The sequence below is a fragment of the Elgaria multicarinata genome, chromosome 1, assembly GCF_023053635.1.
Source record: "Elgaria multicarinata webbii isolate HBS135686 ecotype San Diego chromosome 1, rElgMul1.1.pri, whole genome shotgun sequence".
Lineage (NCBI taxonomy): Eukaryota > Metazoa > Chordata > Lepidosauria > Squamata > Anguidae > Elgaria > Elgaria multicarinata.
Genome location: NC_086171.1, coordinates 147,788,885 through 147,810,757, shown reverse-complemented (window position 1 = coordinate 147,810,757; position 21,873 = coordinate 147,788,885). Strand labels below are relative to the sequence as shown.

Genomic DNA, 21,873 nt, shown 5'->3' with positions numbered 1-21,873 from the left:
AACTTGAAAAAAAAGTGAATAAATGGAATGCATAATTATAAAAGATTTATTTTATAACAGTGCAATTACAAAAGTACATTAAACGAAAATTGAAATCAGTTTAAAAACAAACATCAGCATAATTTAAAATGTCTCTAAAATTTAAGATAAAAGTCTTCATATACATACATGTGCCAGCAAAACTGTTATGTTGCTTTACTCTTCCTTGAGTGCATACATGACATCGTCCTGGCTAACATTCAGTCGAATTCGCATGTGAAGATATTTATTGCTAGACTCTACTAACAAGAGTCTACAGGTACCAAGCCGTGAAGAAATTGCCATTATTTCTGATATGGTAGGAGTTTGCAGGCCTTCAATTCTACACAGTGCAACATGCTGATGAAATATCTACAGAAACAAAAAACAGAAAACAATAAGAACAGAGCAAGCATCAAAAAGACTACATATGGGAAAGTACTTTAACCAATAAGTTATATTATTATTTTGGAACAGTGTGTATAATATATTCCAAACCAAGGGATGTTAAAGGTTTTCAAATAAGTTCCTTCCACTGAGAATACATAATTGGAAAGTCAATCTGTTTTATTATTATAGTTCTGGCCGAGCAAATATATTTGCTTTCAATATATAAAAACAATTTAAGTAGGATCAAGTAGGATAGCTGCTAAAGTGGCTAGAAAAAATGGAGTTCATGGAAAATCTAGTCCATACATACTTGTGAATAGTGACCTACATGGATTGCACTACAGTGACCTTAGCTGTATACACCCTTTGAATACAGCCAAAGTCTTCTGGTGGAGGACTAATCAAATTTAGCATGCATTATTTTTAATATTACCTGCTGAACTGTAGCTTCCTCCAGCCCTAACCTGCGAAATTCTGCAATAGTTGCTTTGAGGAAGGTTTGTTCCTGCAGTGAAGCATTCCTGAAATCAGAGCAAAAGAGTTCCACAATATTAATTAGCTAAACGTAAAGGATGAGATTTGGCTCAACAAAAACTGTCAAACTTTTGATAAAACTATATTTGCTTCTAAAATATATTAACACAGAGTGACTAATAAACCATAGGTTTATAGGATGATAAAGGCCTTAGCTAGACCTAAGGTTTATCCTGGGATCGTCCCTGTTCATGTAAATGACACACAGGATATCCTGGAAGCAGGCAGGGACGACCCTGGGATAAACCTTAGGTCTAGCTAAGGCCAAAGGCTGCATTTAGAGTAAATGCCAAACCATGATTTGCAAAACCAAACCACACGAGGTGAACCTACACTGACTTATAAACCATGATCTGAAACCAGTTTGAAGCTGGTTGACAAACCACAGCCTGTCGTAACCATAATATGCTCCTGTGTCTGAATTCACAAACCATTAACTAACCACAAGTTAGCCCCATTGCTCTGCCTTAAGAAACTACTGCACTAGTAGACTGGAGGTGCTCTCCTACTGCACCATGGAGACAGGAGTGAACTTATCAAAGCTGAGCGCTGAGCAGAGGAAAAAAAGCAGAAAAGCATATCTAAACCATGTTGTCTGTTGTATGTCTAGAAGCTCAAACCATGGTATGGTTCTTAACTATGATTAGCACAAACCATGGTTTGGCATGATGCCTGAACTAAACCACTGCAATTAGTTCCACTACATTAAGATTTAGAAGAGTGTTTGGGCCGTGGTAGCTACTTAAAAATATATACAAATAAATCACTGGAATTTAATTTACCACATGATCAGGCACTACAGATAATCTGCCCCCGATCCCCAGAGATGCAAGATCATAGGCAGCTGCCACAATGTAAGTATCATCAGACTTTGCTCTATGCAACTGAGCTAAGGAAACTACATGGCCAAACTATTGTATTACCTAATTGTATTTATATAAGGAGATGAGAACATTTCATCCATGGCTTCCATAACATGTGCCATGCCAACCAATCCAGACCTGCTTTTCTGGCTAGCACGTTCACAGATCTCAGTGGACCTTCTGCAGATATCCAGGCAACGTCTTGCATCCCCAGATAAAGCTGCCACCTAAAACAAATTTATTTGAAAAAGTAAAGAATATAACGTTTCCTATATTGCAATATGCAGAATCATTACTTACATACATTTTAATATACTGTTTGTGTCTTGTTACTATGCCCTTCCCTTTTCACCTTTGTTAACGTGCCCCCATTCTTATGGTAACCAACCCAACCCCCAACCCCACCCCCCGTTGAAGTTGTAGGTTCCCGTGGGACACTGATAGCATGAAATAAATAGAAATATAGACAGTCCTTCTTAGAACATGTATATAAAAGTGTGTGGTGTGTTTTTTTAATCAACTACTAAAACAGAAACTGATCGTTTTAACACAGGTGTTCAAAATTCATTCAAAATATACCATTCCAGTAAACTAGATTTTTAAAAAATCCTCAAAAACCCATATGGACAAGTTGCAGCTATTTAAAAACTGACAGATATCAAGCCAGAGAGTCTGTAATACTTCACTAAGATTATTTCCTTAAATTTAGGTATGGGGTTAGGTGCATTCGTTTCAATATGCATTTAGGACAGCAGTCAAAAATTTAAAATATGATATCACAGGCCAATTAATTCTTATGAACAATGCTAATTACCTACAGATTTTCAAGAATAAAAGCAGACTTATCCCTATTCTGAGTTTACCTTTCTAGAAACAAGCTGAATTGCATCTTCTTCAAATGCTTTCATCTGGCCCACTCTGGATGAGATAATCTTCTGTAACTCTTTGTAGGTATATGGCTGGAAGGACATTCTGGTAAGACCCTAGAGTGTAGAACACACTGCACTTTTAATGGCTAGTATATCTGAAGGGCTTATTAACCACCAAGAAGCATGTTCCTGCATTTCAAACTGAGATTCTTCAATCTTATTTCTGCCATTTTGTTGTTTACCACCTGCATTTCCACAAGGAGAAGTTTTTCTCTTAACCACATTCTCCTGCTGTAGATTCAGTTTGAAAATTATTTTGAAACCTGATCACTCAAGACAGGAAAGAATTTGTTGGAATTGATAGTAGACAGATTGTATAGGTTGTATTAATCCAGGTATCGAGAGAAGATTGATGATCTATCTGCCTCCCTCAATGTCTGAAGATTTTATGACATATACTTAAGATGTTCCTGGTCAGCCATAAACAACTTTATAGCTCAAAAGCAGATCTTACGTATACTTACATGGCAGCTTTAGTAACTCGCAATTTTTCTCTATTCAGAAAATTTATTACATGAGCTGGAACATTCTTTTTTTAAAAAATAATATGACTAGCATTGCATTTTTACCTGTAAGCCACTGAAATATTTTATTTAGAATTAACCTTGTGACAATGTTTTTGCTATTTTTCAGAATTCTGTTGCATTCATGCTCAAAAATATGACTTGCAAAATAACCAGTTAAGAACCTTATCCCTTTTTTTCTTCTAATACCACAAGTTTTTCTACTAATACCCTGTTTTGCAATCCTGTTCTATAACATATCAGTAGCGGGGAGGGGCATAGCTCAGAGGTAGAGCACATGTTTGCATGCAGAAGGTCCCAGGTTAATCCCCGGCTTCTCCAGGTAAGGCAGGAAAAAGATAAGGCAGCTTTCTATATTCAGAACACTAAAAAGCCTCAGAAAAATGCAATGCACACTAATGTGATTTGAACTGACAAATAATTATCTCTACAAGATTTGCCATCATTCAGATATCATGTTTTGGAATAGCATGTTCATTGGAAATTATCGCAGGGGGTGCCACATTTATTTTTATCATACAATTAATAACTGGCAGTCTAAGTAAAATAATAAAGTTTTTCATTTTTGGACCTCCTAGAGTTACAAGTTCACATACCATAACTCGGTCCGAATTATGGGTACAAATAAATGAGAAAACTTCACTGAACAGAAGAAATTTACCAATGCTCTGATAGATGAAGACAGTCTAGAATTCTGCATAACCACAGTAATAAAGCTGAAAGGACATACCAGCCTGCTAGCTACTCTGTTCATCATAATTCTCTCTGGCAAATCCATGGTGTTAGCAATGGCCAAGACGATCAACTTGGAATTTTTCTTGGTTGGCCAGTCAAAGAGATTGTACATCACGTTTTGTTTTCGGGTCCACAAGAGATCGAGCTGGGTCAAGAAAGAAAGTGATACAAACTTACAAGGCAAGACAAAACGTGCCACAAAGATTTGAAGAACTGGTTTCAATTAGTTTTCCACAACTGTATGTAACTTTGCGTAAGTCTTGCTCATTCTTGTCCTGAGTCAGTTAAGATGGTCATATAAAGGTACAAAGAATAAACACATGTCCAGCATATAAAAGTGCATTATTTTGTAAATTTAGTTTTCTTTACCTACTGTAACATACAGCCAAATGTACAAAGTAGGGATGCTTCCTTAGCTGAATCCCACGTCTGTGATTAATCCATAAAAATATAAATTGGTAAGAATAGAAAAGGTAGCTTTTCCCTTTTCGTTTTTGTGTTGTGCCTTTTAGATTTTAAGGCTGAGGGCAGGGATTAAACTCTCTAAGCCACTTTTTTTTGGCTGAAGAGCAGCGCAAAATTGCTTTAACTAAAAAAATGAATAACAATGATGTCCCTTCAGTTTCATAGTACAAATCAGAAAATTCTTCAGAGAATTAAACCTCCAGGAGTCCCCTACTTTTAGAATATTTATAGTGCGGGCTAAAATTATTTCCTTGTAACGTTGTAAGAACCCCAAATTACCTCATCTACTACGAGTATTACAGTTTTCTTTTTAGATCCAGGCTTGCTGAACATCTTCTCCAGGAGCACAGCAGCATGGACTGCAGTTGCCTTCTGGCCAATCATTAACTAAATAGGATTAAGCAAAGATTCAAGTTAAGATCTGCAAGAAGGAATAATGGATTCTTCTCTACTAAGAGTGCAAACTCCTATGTATGCTCACTAAGAGGTAGGTCACACTGTATTCAATGGGGCTTATTCCCTTATAAGCATATTTAGGACTGCAAACTAGGGCTGCAGAAGACACCTTAAACCATGGTGGTTAAGGCTTTTTTGTTAAAAACAACAACAACCCTTAACCACTGTGGTTTAAGGCGTCTTCTGAACAGGGCCAATCTTATACACACTAACCTGGCAATAAATTCCATTGAACTCAATGGGACTTACTCCTGAGTAGATGTGCATAGGCTTGCACTGTAACTGTACCTCCCCCCCACCATGCCTTTAGACATATGAGTCAGATACTGTTAGAAGTATTTATTATTATTATTATTATTATTATTATTATTATTATTTATTTATTTATATAGCACCATCAATGTACATGGTGCTGTACAGAGTAAAACAGTAAAACAGTAAATAGCAAGACCCTGCCGCATGGGCTTACATTCTAATTAAATCATGGTAAAACAATAAGGAGGGGAAGAGAATGCAAACAGGCACTGGGTAGGGTAAACAGGCACAGGGTAGGGTAAGACTAACAGTATAAAGTCCAAACGACATCAAGTTTTAAAAGCTTTAGGAAAGAGAAAGGTTTTTAGCTGAGCTTTAAAAGCTGTGATTGAGCTTGTAGATCTCAAATGTTCTGGAAGAGCGTTCCAGGCGTAAGGGGCAGCAGAAGAAAATGGACGAAGCCGAGCAAGGCAAGCAGAGACCCTTGGGCAGGCGAGAAACATGGCATCAGAGGAGCGAAGAGCACGAGCGGGGCAATAGTTTCAGATGAGAGAGGAGAGATAGGAAGGAGCTAGACAGTGAAAAGCTTTGAAGGTCGACAGGAGAAGTTTATATTGGATTCTGAAGTGAATTGGAAGCCAATGAAGAGATTTCAGAAGCGGAGTAATATGGTCAGAGCGGCGAGCCAAGAAGATGATCTTAGCAGCAGAGGGGTGAACAGAAACCAACGGACTGATGTGAGAAGAAGGAAGGCCAGAGAGAAGAAGGTTGCAGTAGTCCAGCCGAGAAATAACCAGCGCATGAACAAGCGTCTTGGTAGAAGAGACAGACAAAAATGATCGAATCCTGGCAATATTATACAGGAAAAAACGGCAGGCTTTAGCTACTGCCTCAATATGAGGAATAAAGGAGAGCGAGGAATCAAATATAAAGCCAAAACTACGAGCTTCCTTGACTGGTAGTAGTGCACAAATGGAAATACAAACCCCCAGCAGGCCTTATAAAATCCCTTCTGGCAATCCAAACAGTCATGAACCCAGATGCACTGCCAAACATTCCCTTGCAATATTAACAGGGATGCTGGGCCGCCCCCATCTGCTCAGAGGCTAATTTTAGGTACTACAGGGCAGCATGGGAGCCCTCCAGGCATTCAATGAACCACTTTCCCGGGACACTTCATATTTCGTAGGCTGTAAATAAGAAAAGTATATAATCTGTCTATTGGAGCAGTTTTAGGTCATTCATCCAAAGAAACCCAAGAGTTTCTGGCCCAATATGTTCTCAAGCATGAAAGACTTGCAATACATTTGCTCACCTTTAAGATCTGCACATAGGCTTGGTGGGGATCAGTTAACTTCATGCCATTAATCTCTATAAACTGGAAATATGGTAGCTCCTCTTTTTCTGCTGCCTGCTGGAGAGAACGAATGGCCTCATGAACTGTTGCTGTTTTGCCTGTTCCAGGAACTCCAGAAATGTACATACATCTGAAAAAGCAAGGGAGCCAGTGGTACAGGGTGAAGGATTTAGGAAGACGTGTTGACTTGTGTCTCTCTCCTAAAAAAAAACTTTCCAGTTATTCACTTCCTTATAGAAAGCTGCTTTAGACCAGGTCATCTTATCTGTCCATCTAGCCTAGCGTCATCTACCCTGCAGCTGCTCTCCAGGGTACCAGGTAATCAACCTGGATCCTTTTTTTAAAAAACCAGAGGTTGAAAATTGAATTTTTGCATGCAAAGCATGTGTTCTACTATTTCCCGGCACTACAGATAATAGTTCCTCACACCACTGAGTTCCTAACTTTTTTTCATTGAGTTCCTGAAGATTAGTTAATGCTGTTGAAGAACTCTGAAAGAGGATGTGCTTATTTAATAGCTGCTAAAAGCTTATACATAAAGACAAAACTGCCTATTAGTTTGAACCTGTGTAAATATGAGAAGCATATGACATGGCTATAGCTTCAGATCAGTGCTACCAAAAACAAGAATAAGACTCTCAGAGAAATAGACCACTTTTTAGGGAAAACAACCTACTTTCTCATGTCATTTTCACATATACATGATCTGGATTGCCCCTCTTCCTTTCACTTTAGTGTGTAGAGAGCTGTTGTGCTTCTCATTAATCTCAAAATAAAATGGCTGAGACAACACTCACCCGCCTGTCCCATCAATGAGTTTGCTTTCTATAAAGTTATAGATATCCTGGAATTCCTTTTCACGGCAGGGCAAGGACTCTGGGACAGCAGACACATGTAGCCTTTGATTAAAGAAAAACAAGAGGAACTAGAGGTTATAAAGTACTCAAAAAGCCTTCCCTTTTACAAGAGGTGTAATCAAGCTACTCCACACAAAGGAGATGTTAGGAAGTATGCTTACACAGATATGCAGATCCTCTAAATCAGGGATGGGCAATATGTGGGCCCCCAGATGTTCTCGCCTACAACTCCCACCAGCCCCACCCATTGATTAGGGGAACTGTAAGCCAAGATATCTGAAGAGAAACAAGTTGCCGAAACCCTGCTCTAAAGAATTATTTTTAAAGTATTTGTGCGCTAAGGCTACAATGGAAGGGGGATGATATTAAGCCAAGTTTTCAAAGGTGTTTTCAATGCAAACACAAAACCAGGAAGAATGTGACATTAAATACACATCCATTTAAAAGAGCCATGGCATTATAGCTTGCTTTCGTAAAGAAAATTAATCTATACACAACCTATAGGGAGTAATTCCAATTCTTCTTACTTTAAATGTGTCATTCTTTTCCACTTTCGATTAAAAATCAGGAACCCCTCCTATTTACCTTATTCTAGCCTTTTCAAGCACACTGACTGGCTTCTGTGCAATTTGATTTCGGCTGCGAATTCTTGGAGTTGCATTACTTGGAGTCTTGGGAATTCTTGTCTCAGGCTGCGAAGAAAATATTAGTGCTATATATTTTGCATTGTATTGAAGTGTTTTGCATTGTATGAAACACTTAAAATACCAAGATCCCACAAAACAGTAGATATCTGGTTGTTTTCTTCATTCTTGAAGCTAAACTTTAGATCGTAGCTAAAAAAGGAAGCAAGAGGCCTATCAAAGTTAGGTGTATCAGAGGAATCAATTTTGGGGGTGGAACTCGGTGAGTTTTAATCATCTCAGCAGCCCAGAAACCAGTTTGTGGATCCCTGAGCTGGCTCGACTCAGCACGTGCTGAATAAAGCAAGTGACTCTTTCCCCCCCTTTTTCTGTGTGCAAAAGGTGACTTCCCGCAAATCCACATTTGCACAAATTCATGGGTGGGAGCATTTATGGAAATCATAATTTGCACAAACTCACAGCTGTAATTAGCGCAATTTGTGAAAATGCAGGTGTGAATATTCCTTTACACCTGCAATTTTGTGCAAATTGCACCATGTACAGCCGCAACTTTGAGTAAATTGCAATTTCGCAATAAATATTCCCACCCGCAAATTTGTGCAAAATCGCAGCTTGTGGAAAAGGCACACACATTTGTGCAAAAGGCACATGCTGGGATTGGGCAACTATCAGGAGTCCAGCAAACAGGATGCCGAAGGGTTCCCCCATCCTTAAGTATGACTTAAGAAAATCAGGGACCTGCCCATATTGGACAAAATATCGCACCAAATGAAAGCTAACATAACACTCATTCTGATGACTTCTCAGGTTACCAATTGTCAAATCTGGAGAAAGTAATGATGCTAAGACTGGAAAACCAGTTAAATATAAACTGTTATTTATTAATTTTAAATAGGATTCCTTTCTTTAGGTTTAGTTAAAATATTTATAAATTCAGATATGGTTTTTAAATTGTTTAAGTTCACATTTAGATGCAACTGTTTGTTTTCTTATGTTTGAAAGTCTTAAAATAGTTTAACACAAAACCACTGATAAAAGTAATAAAAAACACACTTTAAAGCTCATTGCGGCATAATTTTTTCATTTTATGCCAAATGAATATATCAGACTGCAATCCTGATATATTCATTGGAGCAAATCCCACTGAATTCAATCAGGATCACCTCTGAGTGGATGTGCATAGGATTACACTGCCACAAGTCTCTGCTTTGGTTCTGCTGCAACAGACTAATTCTCTGAAGTATTTCACAATTATCCACAATTTAGCTTTCAGCATAGCAGTTGGGTAAGAGGGAAGAAACCCTAGAAAGATTTTTAAGCTATTCCCATTGGGAACACCAAATTTGTTACTTGCAGCCTAGCTCAACCAAGCAAAATGAAGATGATCTCATTCCCCCACCCCAGCTAAAAGAGACGCAGGATGCAGAGAATGATGGCTATCCTTGCATGTTATTATACAGATTCCAAGTAGTTACTACCTTTTTTTTTCTCAGATTGCTACCAGTTACATTATATTGTAGCCATGACTTCCTAAGCTTCTAAACAAGCCAGTTCATTTTATGTATGTACAATTGCTCAAAGTAACTACAAACCAAAAGGCTGAAGTCTATGCATCAAAACTTACAGTTTTGCTTCGAACCTTGCCAGGTGTCCCACCAGATGGTTTTCTTGAGATTTTTGGAGTGGATCTCGTTTGCCTCTTAGGTGTACGAAGCACCTTGATGTCCTCTTTATCGCTGCTACTAGAATCAGAACTTTCCATGAGCCTCATTTGCCTCTTAGGTGTATGGCACACCTTGATGTCTTCTTCGTCACTACTACTTAAATCAGAACTTTCCAGGGAAGAAAAGAGGTCCTTTTCCTTGTCCTTCCCTCCAGCTTTATTTAATAAACTAAAGGAAGAAAAGAATCAAAACACATATTGTATTTTCTATACTAGTGCCTTTTGATGATGCTAAATTCTATGATGTTAATGGCAACGAAAAATACATTTATCAAGATAAAGTAATTTTATAAGCTGGTTAAGAAGCTTGTTCACCAGAGAACTAAGGAACCTATAACATTAAGGTACACATCACTGGAAATGGCAAGCTTGTTATTAAGTGTTTTTACAGGTCTTACACAGCTCCAGTCAGTACTACTGAAATATCCATCATTATGATGTCTAAGATGTGTGTAGAAGAAGGTACTATATATTGCATAGACCTAAGAAAAGCCCAAGATGTATGACCAAAGGCATATCAACTCTAGCATTCTGTCTCCACAGTAGCCAACCAGATGCCTATGGGAAGCCCACAATAGCACCCTCCAACATGTGTTCCCCAGCAACTGGTATTGAGAGGCATTTTTAGGTCCATGCTGCCTCCAATACAAGGGATAATACGTAACCATAATAATAGGCTCTGTGAAAGTCAGATCCACACAAATCTACTCACTTAGGGGCAAATACCCTGATTTTCTGGTGGAAGCCCATGTTTGGCCATGCAAAAATGCTCTCCTCCTTACTACCTAATAGGGAAAGGGTTCCTCATATGGCACTGCTACACTTTGGAGAAGACAGAAACAGTGTAAGATGCTCATTATTTCTCCCACTCCATTTTTTAATTATTATTTTATTTATTTATTTTCCAACAGCAACATCTAAACAAGCATCACACATAATACATACACAGACATTGTACATACCCACAAAACTACGTTTAACAACTACAATTAGAGGTTAGGATATATATTTCTTCTGTCCCTTTCATGCCTGAAATGCCCCTTATATTCTTAATTACCCTTACCTAAATTACAACCTTGAATTCACAGAATTTGTTTTCCCTTCCCCCCTCTTAACCTAAAAACCACAAACAAATAAATCATTTTCTCTGTCTCTTTCAAATAATCTATCATTGGTTTCCATTCCAACATAAACGTGGCTGTTGACCTTTCTCTCTTATTTCTCCCACTCCAAAGCACAGCAAAAAAACAAAGATACTGTTCCCTTCCCCAAGTTCTAGCACATATGGATGGCTTGGAGGAGAGGAGTGTTCAGTGGCGACCACAAACACCTACCCTGGAGGCTATCAGTAGGCTGGGCCACCCAGAATATGGGGAAAGAGGCATAAGTTGCCGCTACGCGACCATCTCACAGTGCTCAGCACTTTGACTTATGAGGGGTAGTATTCTATGGAAGAAATATAGGGAAGGCTATAAAGGGGGTTTAGCTGGTGGTAAGATCCAGATTTATAATTTGGACAATTTCCCCCCAGCTTAAAATATGCTTCGTATCAAACATATCTTATGTCTTGTATGTTTATACAGAAGAAAAAGTCCTACAACTGTTAGCTGGGGAATGCTGGGAGCTGTAGGCCTTTTTTCTATCGAAATATACATAAGATTGCGCCCTTAATATATTTGTCTGTGTGCATGAGGGCAAATGCAAGCAGACACACCCAAATGATAATTTGACATGCATTTCACAAACAGTGCACCTCTGGGCTATGAACTGCCTGCAGAAAAAAAATCTGTAAGGAAGACATTCTCACCGAAGCTGTTTTGTAATGCGAATAGCAGTCACCAGTGCACATTTCCTGCGTGAACGTGGAGTCACTGCTGGGCTTCTGGCTTCCGATTCCTGATCTTCTCTTAAACTACAGGGAAAGAGAGAGATGGGATTTTCTGACTTGCTTGAATGACACATTGACCAGGTTTGCATGACTGCCGTGGCTCGTTGTGGTATATTTAAGCCACGACAAGCTGTGGCACCCATGGATATTCAACCCTGAATATTCAAGCTGTGACTTGTATTCTTTGAACCTGGGGGCTGTGGTTTTTCTAAGTGTTTTCAAATCCTTTCAGAATCCATGGCCCATGGGTTGTTTAACCCTCGTATAACTCACAGTCCCCAGGTTCGGACATGGCAAACCACAGCTGGAATATTAAAAATGGCTGCCACCCGCACCATAGGCCACAGTGGGCTGCTTGATCCTGCAAACTGACCCACTGTTAGCTGCCTATACAAGGCCTCAGTTTAGACACGTAATTTGAAAACTTATCCCATATTCAGGATTTATACGGGATAAATGAGGTAGATGCAGCTGTCCATGTTGTCAGATTTTGAAGCTGCAACCCAATACACAATTACCCAGGAATAAGTGCTATTGAAGTCAAGGGATTTACTTCTAAGTAGACATGAATAGGATTTAGGGATAAAGTTTTCAAAACCAGCTGTTTCGACAATCTATATTTTTTATAATATAAAGAAGCAAAGAATGGAAGATTTTACGGTTATTGAAAAGGAACAAAGATCTATAAAAATCCACTGGTCAGGATCACTTCAGTATCCCCAGTGAGAGTTTGACTTTTACATCCCCTCTTTAAAATAGCAGACCCTTGTGCTAGATCGCAAACTGTTCCTGAAAGCCCCACAAATTTCAAAAGCATTTTTTTTATGCAGCCTGGGGAAATTCTGTTCATGAAATATAAATCCAAAGCCCCTTTTGGTCAACTAAATTAGATATATTGTTCTGTGGTTCCGAGCCATGAGTTGCAAATCAATTTCTACTACATAATCTCAGAATATATCTTGCCATATAGGATTTCCAAATTATTTAACAGAACAATACAGAAGAACACAAAACCACAGACAAGACACCTTCACGAATAATTTCACTTTTTTCATCGTTCAAGAGAAGGGGACACATTCAAAAAGACAGATGTCCTATCTTTCAGGTGTAAAATATTCTTGAGAAAGATTTTTATTCTCTTTCCTCAATTAGGATCTCATGTTCCCATAGAGCAAAACATTCCAAGATAATCTAGATACTTAAAAACATCAAACTGATTTTAAAGCAACCATGTCCTAGCATAGTTATTGGGCCTGTTCAGAAGATACCTTAAACCCTGCTGGTTAAGGCTTTTGGTTAAGCAGCAGGGTTTAAGGTGACTTGTGCGATGCTAAACCCTGCTCACTCAGGCCTTTGCTAGACCAGGCTATATCCCGGGCTGATATCTGGGATCGTCCCTATGCGTCCAGATACAGCCCTATCCTTTGGCCCCGGTTTTTCCTGCGGTCTCGTGTGGCCTGTTTCTGCGGCTTTACTCATGCAGGGCGCTGCACCCATCAGGTGTAGGGTGGGGGTGGGGAGTGGGGAAATCATTTTTTTTTAAAAAAAAAAACACTCACTGGTTGTCGTGGAGCGCTCCTGTCTCTTTAAAAAAAAATTAAAATGGCGGGTGCAACACCTTTCTTCTTGAAGTCATTGCGCCTTGCGTGTAAACGAGGGTGAGATCTTGCGTTATTCACAACGCGAGGTCTCCCCTCCTCTCCCCCGGATTTTCAGGTAGGTCTAGCAAAGGCCTCAGCGGCTGAGTTTGGATGACACGCTAATCAAAGGTTGTTTCCAATTCTGTTCCTATTACCCTCCCAGTTGATTAGCATGTCATCCGAATTCAGCCACTAACTGCAGTCAGACCATCTACAGCAGGGTTAGTGACTCTAACCGTGGTTTAAAGTGTGTGTGATAGCACAGCTTGTGGTTAGTGTTAACCCCCAGAGAACCACAGTTTCACTAACCACAGAGCCCGAAGTGTCATCTGAGCAGGTCTATTATCTATATCCTATTTCTATTAAAAAGTTTTGAATGCCTTCAATGTGCTGAAGAACAAAAGCACACCAGTATTACTGTTTACGCACACATAAGGCATCCAGATGGGATCTCTTGCTTTAACAGAAATTATCTGCTAGGGTTTTGGCTCAGTAATGGACTAGATGAGCCCATTCCTACATTCCTATGCATGATGCGCTACTTACTCTGTGACATTGTATTGCATAGCAGAAGTCCTAGTTTTCTGACTGGAACATTGATTCTTCTTGCAAGGAGTTGATAGGTTTGTGTTTGTTTCTTCAAAACGGTTGCCCAGTGGTCTGATGTCTAGAAAGAGATCATCTTTCTCAGTAGCACAGGATATTTTTGGAGGAGAACCATTAATGCCAGTTAATGTCACTTTTCGTTTGGGGGCTGATTGCTTTACAGGCTCAGTGAAATCATTGTCCAAAAGCTCAATCATGTCTTGTTCAGTAAACTTGCTTATGGGAGATTTTCTAGGGCCTAAAAAACAAAAAGCATCAATGTACATTTTTAGTGACACTCATTAGGTAGCAATGAATTTTAAACCACACATGCCAGATGTGTGGCATGTGTGGCCTAACAAAATGGCCTAACAAAAGGTTAAATTTCAGTTGAGAGCATTTAGCAACACAAAACAGAACAGCTTTTAAAAATAGGTAGGTTATGGTATGGCTTGGAGTTCATTTTTGTTTTGTTTTTGCCTTTAGAAAACATAAATGGTTTTTTTTAATTACTTAATGTATGTCCCCACAGAGCTACTCTACGCTATCTCATTATTTCTGCAACAATGTCCAACGAATAAAATGTAATTGACCCTCATTTATTCCATATAAATCCTGAGTGATACTTCCAGATTAAGGTAAGGTCCTGTCCTGTATAGGCATCTAACAGTGGGTCAATTTGCACTATCAAACAGCTGACCGTGGTCTATGGTGTGGGCAGGTGACCATGTTGAATGTGGCTTGTCATGCTTGAACCTGGGATCCATGGGTTATGCTAGGATTAAACAACCAATACGCTATGGGTTTTGAAAGGGTTAGAAAACACTTAGAAAAACCACAGATCCCTCTCATTCCCACTCCTTTAAGGAAACATGTCAAAGGTTTATTTGTACTCCTGTAAAAAAAAATCTATTTTTCATGTACGAAACAAAATTCAATGTCACATTTTTTTAAAAAACAAACAAACACGTTAGCTTTATTTGTAAATTGAACACATGTCATACCAGACTATATATATGGAAGCCACCACTATTAACATTTTTTTCCACAGGGGCAAGGAACATTACATGGACTAAACTGGATTTACTAGCAGACAATTCATCTCCACCAATTTGCTTTTTGCAAACACATGTCCAAATTGAGCTTAGCCCAGTTGAGCCGCTGAGTCATGTGCTGGATCCATCTCCAGGAAGGTGCCTCTGCTCAATTTTGAGCTGTTCCCCCATAGCTGAAGCCTTCTCAAAAGGTCTCCTGGCAATCGGGGGGGGGGATCTACACTACTGCTTTAAAGCGCTTTATAACAGTTTTGACAACTGTTGGGGCCCAGAACACACTGCATATACAGTTTTCAAAACGTTTTCAAAGTGCTTTAAAACACTTTAAAAGCAGTAGTGTAGATCCCCCCAGGAGAGGCTTTACAGGGCTCATTGTGGACAGCAGCGGAAGAGGAGACAGGGAACCACCACTGAACAAGTGCCCTTGCACGAGGGCAGCATTAGATGCCACTCAGTTACCAAAGACTCTTGACAAAAATACGCAGGAGCAGAGTGCAAGGTTTGTACAAAGGCTCAGGTTCAATCACTGGTTTGTCTAGTTCAGAGGTGTTGTAATCCAGTGGTGGGCTGAGCCAAAGGCAGGAGGGGCGGGGCAAGAGATACCAGCCTATTTTAGTTTAAAGCTCTTACTACCAGTAACTAAGATTTAAGAGGCATTTCAACCCTTTAGAATGGGGAAACACACACACACACAAGCTGTGAAGACACCAATCGAGCAGAGGAAAGGGAGCATGGCTATCTGGGGAACACCAGGGATTGCAAGCAAGCTGGATTTGGCCCCCAACCTGAGATTTTACATCCCTTGTCTGGTTGGAAGAATCTCAGGCAATCCGATTCACAATAGCTTCTTTAGCTACAGCAAGAAAATATCCCTACTACAATTTGTTCTCAAAGAACTACTGGGGTGGAGTGGGGGTGTGTGACTACGACAAGAGAAATATAGGAAGATTTTACTACATCTATTCCTCCATTGGAATTGTTCCCAGGTACTTGTGTGTGTCTGTGTGAAACTACAGAGTAGCTCTAATTAGTAAAAGCTACAAATTTGTACTGTGGAGTAAAATGCTGTAGTTGCAAGATTTCAACATTCAAGATAGATCATATTTCAATACCGTATTTCTTCGATTGTAAGATGCCATTGATTGTAAGACGCACCCTAATTTCAGTACCACCAACAGAAAAAAAAACCTAAGACACACCCGTAATTCTAAGACGCACCCCGTTTTTAAGAGATGATTATATGGGGAAAAAAGTGCATCTTAGAATTGAAGAAATACGGTAATTAAAATTATCTCTCAACATGCTCACTTTAAAAAAGCATCTGACTCTGCTGTTGCTTAATTTTATCTACTGACTGTTAGTATGGGTTTTTGCTGCTGCTTTTAGCTTGTTAATGTGTTTTAAGGGTTAGTTATGGACCCTAGCCATGTTCGGGTGTCATGATAGTCAATGGTGGGTTAATAGTCAACTCACAGTTGGTTATTTTGAGGGTACTCCCTACACAATCAGAGAAATAACCAATCATAAGTTGGTTATAAGCAATAAGGTGTATTGACTAATCCCACCCACCCTCCTCTTCTCAGCCCTCCTTGCTTGTATCCCATCATCCCTTGCAGCCAAAAATAGTTCTGTCAGCTTAAGTAGAGCTGCAGCCTTTAACTGTTCTTACCTAGCAACTCTATAGCTGACAAAAATAACCAACAATGTCCTCCACGTGACACGCTAACCACCAGTGTTTAAATAACACACTCTGCACTTCATTGGTTATTAGCATGGGTTATTTTAGTAAAATAACCCATCGTGGATTCAAAAAAATCCCACCACATGACATGATAACCCATGGCAGGTTATTGTGTTGTCAGAACCCATTCAATTTTTAAAAATATTTTGTAAGCCACTTTGAGCAACCCCCTTTTAGGAAGGGAAAAATGGGGTTAAAAATACATCAATAAATAATAGATAAACCAATTGTCAGCTTCCAGAGCTATCAACTAACAATGGTTTTGCAGGCAGTAATGCTGATATGTAAAATCACTTGTGAACATACTGTTTAACTGTAATTTTTTCTTTGCTCCTGGAGTGTCACTGCCATTGGCCATTCTTTGGGCATGTCTCTGCTTAGACAGGGAAGACCTGGAGGCCGAGTGTCTTGATTCTACTTCTGCCACACTCTTCTTGCGGCTTCTGGTACTCCAAGCGACCTTCTCAGTTTCTGCTTCAGGAGAGCGAATTGTGTGTGAAGGACTCAGGTGGTACTCAGTTGCAAAGTCTTTAGTCTTCATTTTGACAGAGTCTTTCAACTCTGCTAATAAACTAGGTGACAATGGTTTAAACTTTTTTCCATCCCAAGATTCCCGTATAAAGAAAATCTCTTCATCCTCTGACACAGGAGGCAAAACTTCATGCAAGGACAGTGGAACAACCTAGAAAGTTAGCAAAATACCAGAAGGAAGTTAACTCCAAATAGCAGACTTTAATCTTTACCAGTAAAGATATAATGCAATCAATAGATAAGACCAGCCGTACTGGATCAGACCAAGGGTCTATCTAGTTCAGCATTCTGTTCACAAGAAGGCCAGCCAGCCATGAGTACTGTATAGCACCCTCCCGGTTGTGTTTTTCAGCTACTGCTGTATGTAAGCTGCCTCTGATACTGCAGGTAACATATAACCATCAAGACTAGTAGTCAATGATAGCCTTATCCTCCATGAATTTATCTAATCCCTTTTAAAACCATCCAATTGGTAGCTATCATTACATCTTGCAGTAGCGAATTCCATAATTCAAATGTTACCCTAATCTTCAGTGCTGTATTAACCCCCTGAGATTATTGTTTAAAGTAATCAGGAGACCTTTCCACATACCTCTGTGACATTCCCTCAAAACATCATTAAAAAATCATTAATCCCCTGAATACAGAAACATTCAGCAACTCATAAGACAATGAAAATTGAAAGCCCCACCTTTAGAATTAAATGACTGGATTTTATAATGGCAGCTGCTTGCAGTTCTCATACTATGCACTTAAGGCTGTTACTATTAATAAGCCAATATTTCTTTAATAGAGATGTGAAGGCCTGAAAAAAACCCGGAAAAAATCGGAAAAAAACATTTTCCCCCTGTTTTTCCGAAGCCTCTTTTGTTTTTTTTCTGAAAAATTGAAAAATAAATAAAGCAAAAATGGATTATGGGATGTTTTATTTTAGCTTGATGAATAAAATGTTTAAGACAAGGTGTTCATATATTTACTTCACCAAATGATTTCTAAAAACTGTACAGTATCAGATTATTACAATGTCTGTGCACCAAGGACAAGCAAGTCCTAGGTTGCAAACTGAGACTACAACTCTCAAATGCAAGAGCAAGTTGCATTTCTGCCTCTAGGGGGCACTGCCATTGAAGCAGAGACTGAAACTAATAGTGATAGCTATAGGTCAGAAAATGAGTCTGATTAAATTTCATGCATATTCATTGAATCTTGGTTCCCCTTTTTTTCTCAGTTCTTTTTATGGAAATGGGTGCTTTATGTCTTGACACTGGAGGACTAGCGGAAACATAAATAATTTTCTTTGTTACTAATGTTAGTGGTTTCTTCTGTTGTAGTTTTTTTAAATTGATGTTTTTGCCTGCTTCTCATAAACTGGAAGAACCAAAGAGGTTCCTAACAGTTCAGGAGCTTGTACCTCCATTTATTACCTAAAAAAAGTAAAATAGTAAATTAAATTTGTAATAATAGTTTGAATACACTGTACTTTTAATATACCAAATGTAATAATTTTATGCCAACGAACTTGGACATAATTATATTTTATGTTCCTATAATAAGAAACTGACTTTCAATCTGTAAAAAGTGCTAATGTTGCATTATTTCATTTTTTCCGAAAATTTCCATTTTCCCTGAAACCCCCTGGGGAAAAAAAGGGGTTTTTTTTGGAAAGGTTTCAAAATTTCCGGAAATTTTACATCTCTATGTATGACAATTTTCATATGAAAAATAGTTCAAAAGAAAGCTGTTTTTAGATAATACACACATGTGCTGCTGCAGTTACCATCTCAGAAGAGGAATTCACTCTATTGTGAGAATGAGCGATGCCCCTTCTAAGATTGTATCTACTACATGCATTTTTCCTAAATTGGATTAAGTTGGACTTAGATTAAGAATAACTTTTTCAAAATCTGCTGCTCATTTAATCTAATCAGCCTTCTAATCTAATCTGAAAACAAGACCTTTTAGAAAGAGCTTTCAAATGTTTTACACTGAAGAACTGCATCAGAACATTTCAAAAGGTTCACAAGGAACGTTCTCCTCACATGAAGAGTGTCTGTACATACCATGACATTACTAATAATAGATGTAACAAGTATATCAGTGTCCCATTTAGCATTTTCATTCAGAAATATTTCCCGAGAAGCTTCTCGTCTCAAAGATATTCGTTGACTGAGAGGTATTTCAGTGATACGAGAAAACCACTCCACAACTGCATGTTTTTCCTTAGCACCTAGGGTAGAAAAACAATTAAGAGCTGAGTTAGCAACAGCATTTGAAGCATTTTAGCAGGATGGATGCTTCTCTTTCTTCATTAAATTTGGGTGATGGCCAATCCTTTTTTTTTAACTTTCTATCTTCAGTGAATCCTTTCCATATCAACCAGTCTGCCAAAGACTTTTAAAGCATTTGCCAAAGAGCTGCAGAGAATTTCTGTTAGGGTGAATACTCTTCTCATAGTTCTGCTCAGACTGTTGAGGGTCACCTTTGCTCCATGTGAACTAATGCATTTGGACACTTTCCAACTTTCGCTGTGGCCATACATTGCAGAGGAGACTGGTAGCTGTGGGCAAGCTGGCACCATTGTTGATCTACCCACTGGGAAATGCTTGATAAGCTTCCAAGGAACCACAAGGTTCTTCAGAACACAGTTCTGGCCAATAGAACCCCAAATCAATCCTTCTCAATCTCTCTCATACGTAATCCAAAATTCTACTTACTGAACACTAAAAGAAGCCAACAAGGACATAGAATTGCCCTCTATCCACTAGAGATGGTTCTTCTGGCACAAACCGGAATAATTTGTTGGGAGCAATGGTACAGGATTCTATCCTATATTGTATTCAATGTATTCATCAAGTGGAGGAGAAAGACTTATTCATATTCTACTGTTCAACTGCACTAGAGTCACTTCTTTAAAAGTGAAGCCTATCCAAATCTATCTATAACAGCTACATAAGTAACTTGTGCAATCCTATGTCTGGGGCATGCTGGGAATTCAAAAGTGTAAATATAAAATTAAAAACACAATTGAATCTGTCTTGCTTGCAATATGGAAACATATCAGAATAAATATTCACAACCAATATATTAAATGGAAACTTTCACAATCAAAGCTCCTTGACGTCTCATTCCTCTTTTAAGATGTAAATTTTACAGATGACGAGAAAACAATGTATATTAACATATTTGTTTGACAAAAAACACACTCAGTATCTTCATCTTGCTTGGGGTCCTAGAATCTTTTGTGCCACAGATGTAGTTCTATCATCCTAGCATGAAAATTTAACAAAAACTGTAATCTTACAAAAGCTGCTTAGCTTCTCCATGCCTTAAGTGGTCCTTAAGCCAATCTCTTTTTATAAAACAAATATCCAGTGTAAGCCATCTTAATAAGCATGCAATGAACAAATAACAAACAAACAACTTACCATCTTCATATAATTTTTCAAGTCTGGCCACTGAGAGCTGATCCGTATCCTCACTTGCTACTAAAACAAACTCTCCAGGGAAAATACAGATCTCGGTGACATTTTTCCCAGATTTAACAGACAGCCCCCTAGAAAGTGACAGATCACAAATATCACAAACCTGCAGTTCTTTGCCATTAATGGATACTACTGAGTTTGACAGCCTAATCTTGATCTCCATTTTTTCTCATTTATCCCAGTTTACAATGGCTCTTCCAATTCTATAAACTTCAGCTTTCACAATGTACCAGCCCTTTCAATTCTTTTTGATCCTTATGCTTCAAACTCTCTCCTAGATCATCTATGTGACACCTCCTCTCTCACTCCCACTTCAAATTCCTCCTCATTCTGTGAGGCCCAGCCCTCACCCACTATTACTGAAACTAAGCCTAAATATGAGTAATATTTGGATGCAGTTGTTAAAATTAATTGCTGCAACTTTGTACATATTGTTACAATTTTTAGCATGCTTAATATTTTATAGTGAAATTTTATTTGCAGCTCCTGAGGAAGGAAATCACTTCAAAACATGTCAGACATATTAAAGCTTTTTCTGGCAACTGAGAACATTTTCTGTTCTGTTTCTGTTTCATCCTCCCCAACCAGCACTGCTCTATTTCCACATCTGCATCAAAAGAAGATTGTAAAGTGCCTCATGGCCCTATCTTTTTTGGTTTTACTTAGTAAACCAGTGTACACAACAATAACTACAATAATAATATAAATGCCACCCAGACCTATTTAAAAATGGGTGGCATTTATTGCTCATCTCTCTGTGGTAAAGAATTATTATGCACTTGCAACATAACTACAACACAGTTTACCCTCTAACAACGTACCCTTAACAGCCAAATTTGTTGCTGTTGTTTATTCGTTCAGTCGTTTCCGACTCTTCGTGACTTCATGGACCAGCCCACGCCAGAGCTTTCTGTCGGCTGTCGCCACCCCTAGCTTCCCCAAGGTCACCAACCAGCCAAATACACACCTATAATGGGAGATCTGCAACTGCTTGTCTGTCCAGATAGCTTTTCCAAACCACGAGTACGTGCGTTTTCTCTGGGTTCTTGTGTTCATTGCTTCTGTGAAGAAACAAGAATATGAAATCATTCGTTCTTGCATGCCACAGCGGTGTCAAAAGGCCACCAAAGAAAGAAAGAAAAAGCAAGAAAACTACTTCTTGCTAAGGGATTTGAACCGCGAATTCTAGGCCAAGTCTTTC

The 21,873-nt window shown here is 38.8% G+C and overlaps 1 protein-coding gene across 1 annotated transcript; it reads right to left on the bottom strand.

Moving 5' to 3' along the window:
* Positions 1-134: 134 nt before the first annotated feature.
* ORC1 (origin recognition complex subunit 1) lies at positions 135-21,728 on the bottom strand. The gene is made up of 16 exons (XM_063118330.1): positions 21,640-21,728; positions 20,616-20,743; positions 19,251-19,417; positions 16,966-17,341; positions 13,825-14,122; positions 11,558-11,662; positions 9,652-9,919; positions 7,969-8,075; positions 7,324-7,425; positions 6,485-6,656; positions 4,738-4,845; positions 3,989-4,138; positions 2,669-2,788; positions 1,866-2,032; positions 842-929; positions 135-390 (listed from the first exon to the last, which is right to left on the bottom strand). Exons 1-16 carry the CDS (start codon positions 21,726-21,728, stop codon positions 196-198), a joined length of 2,640 nt encoding a protein of 879 aa, XP_062974400.1. The 3' UTR covers positions 135-195.
* Between the last annotated feature and the right edge of the window lie 145 nt (positions 21,729-21,873).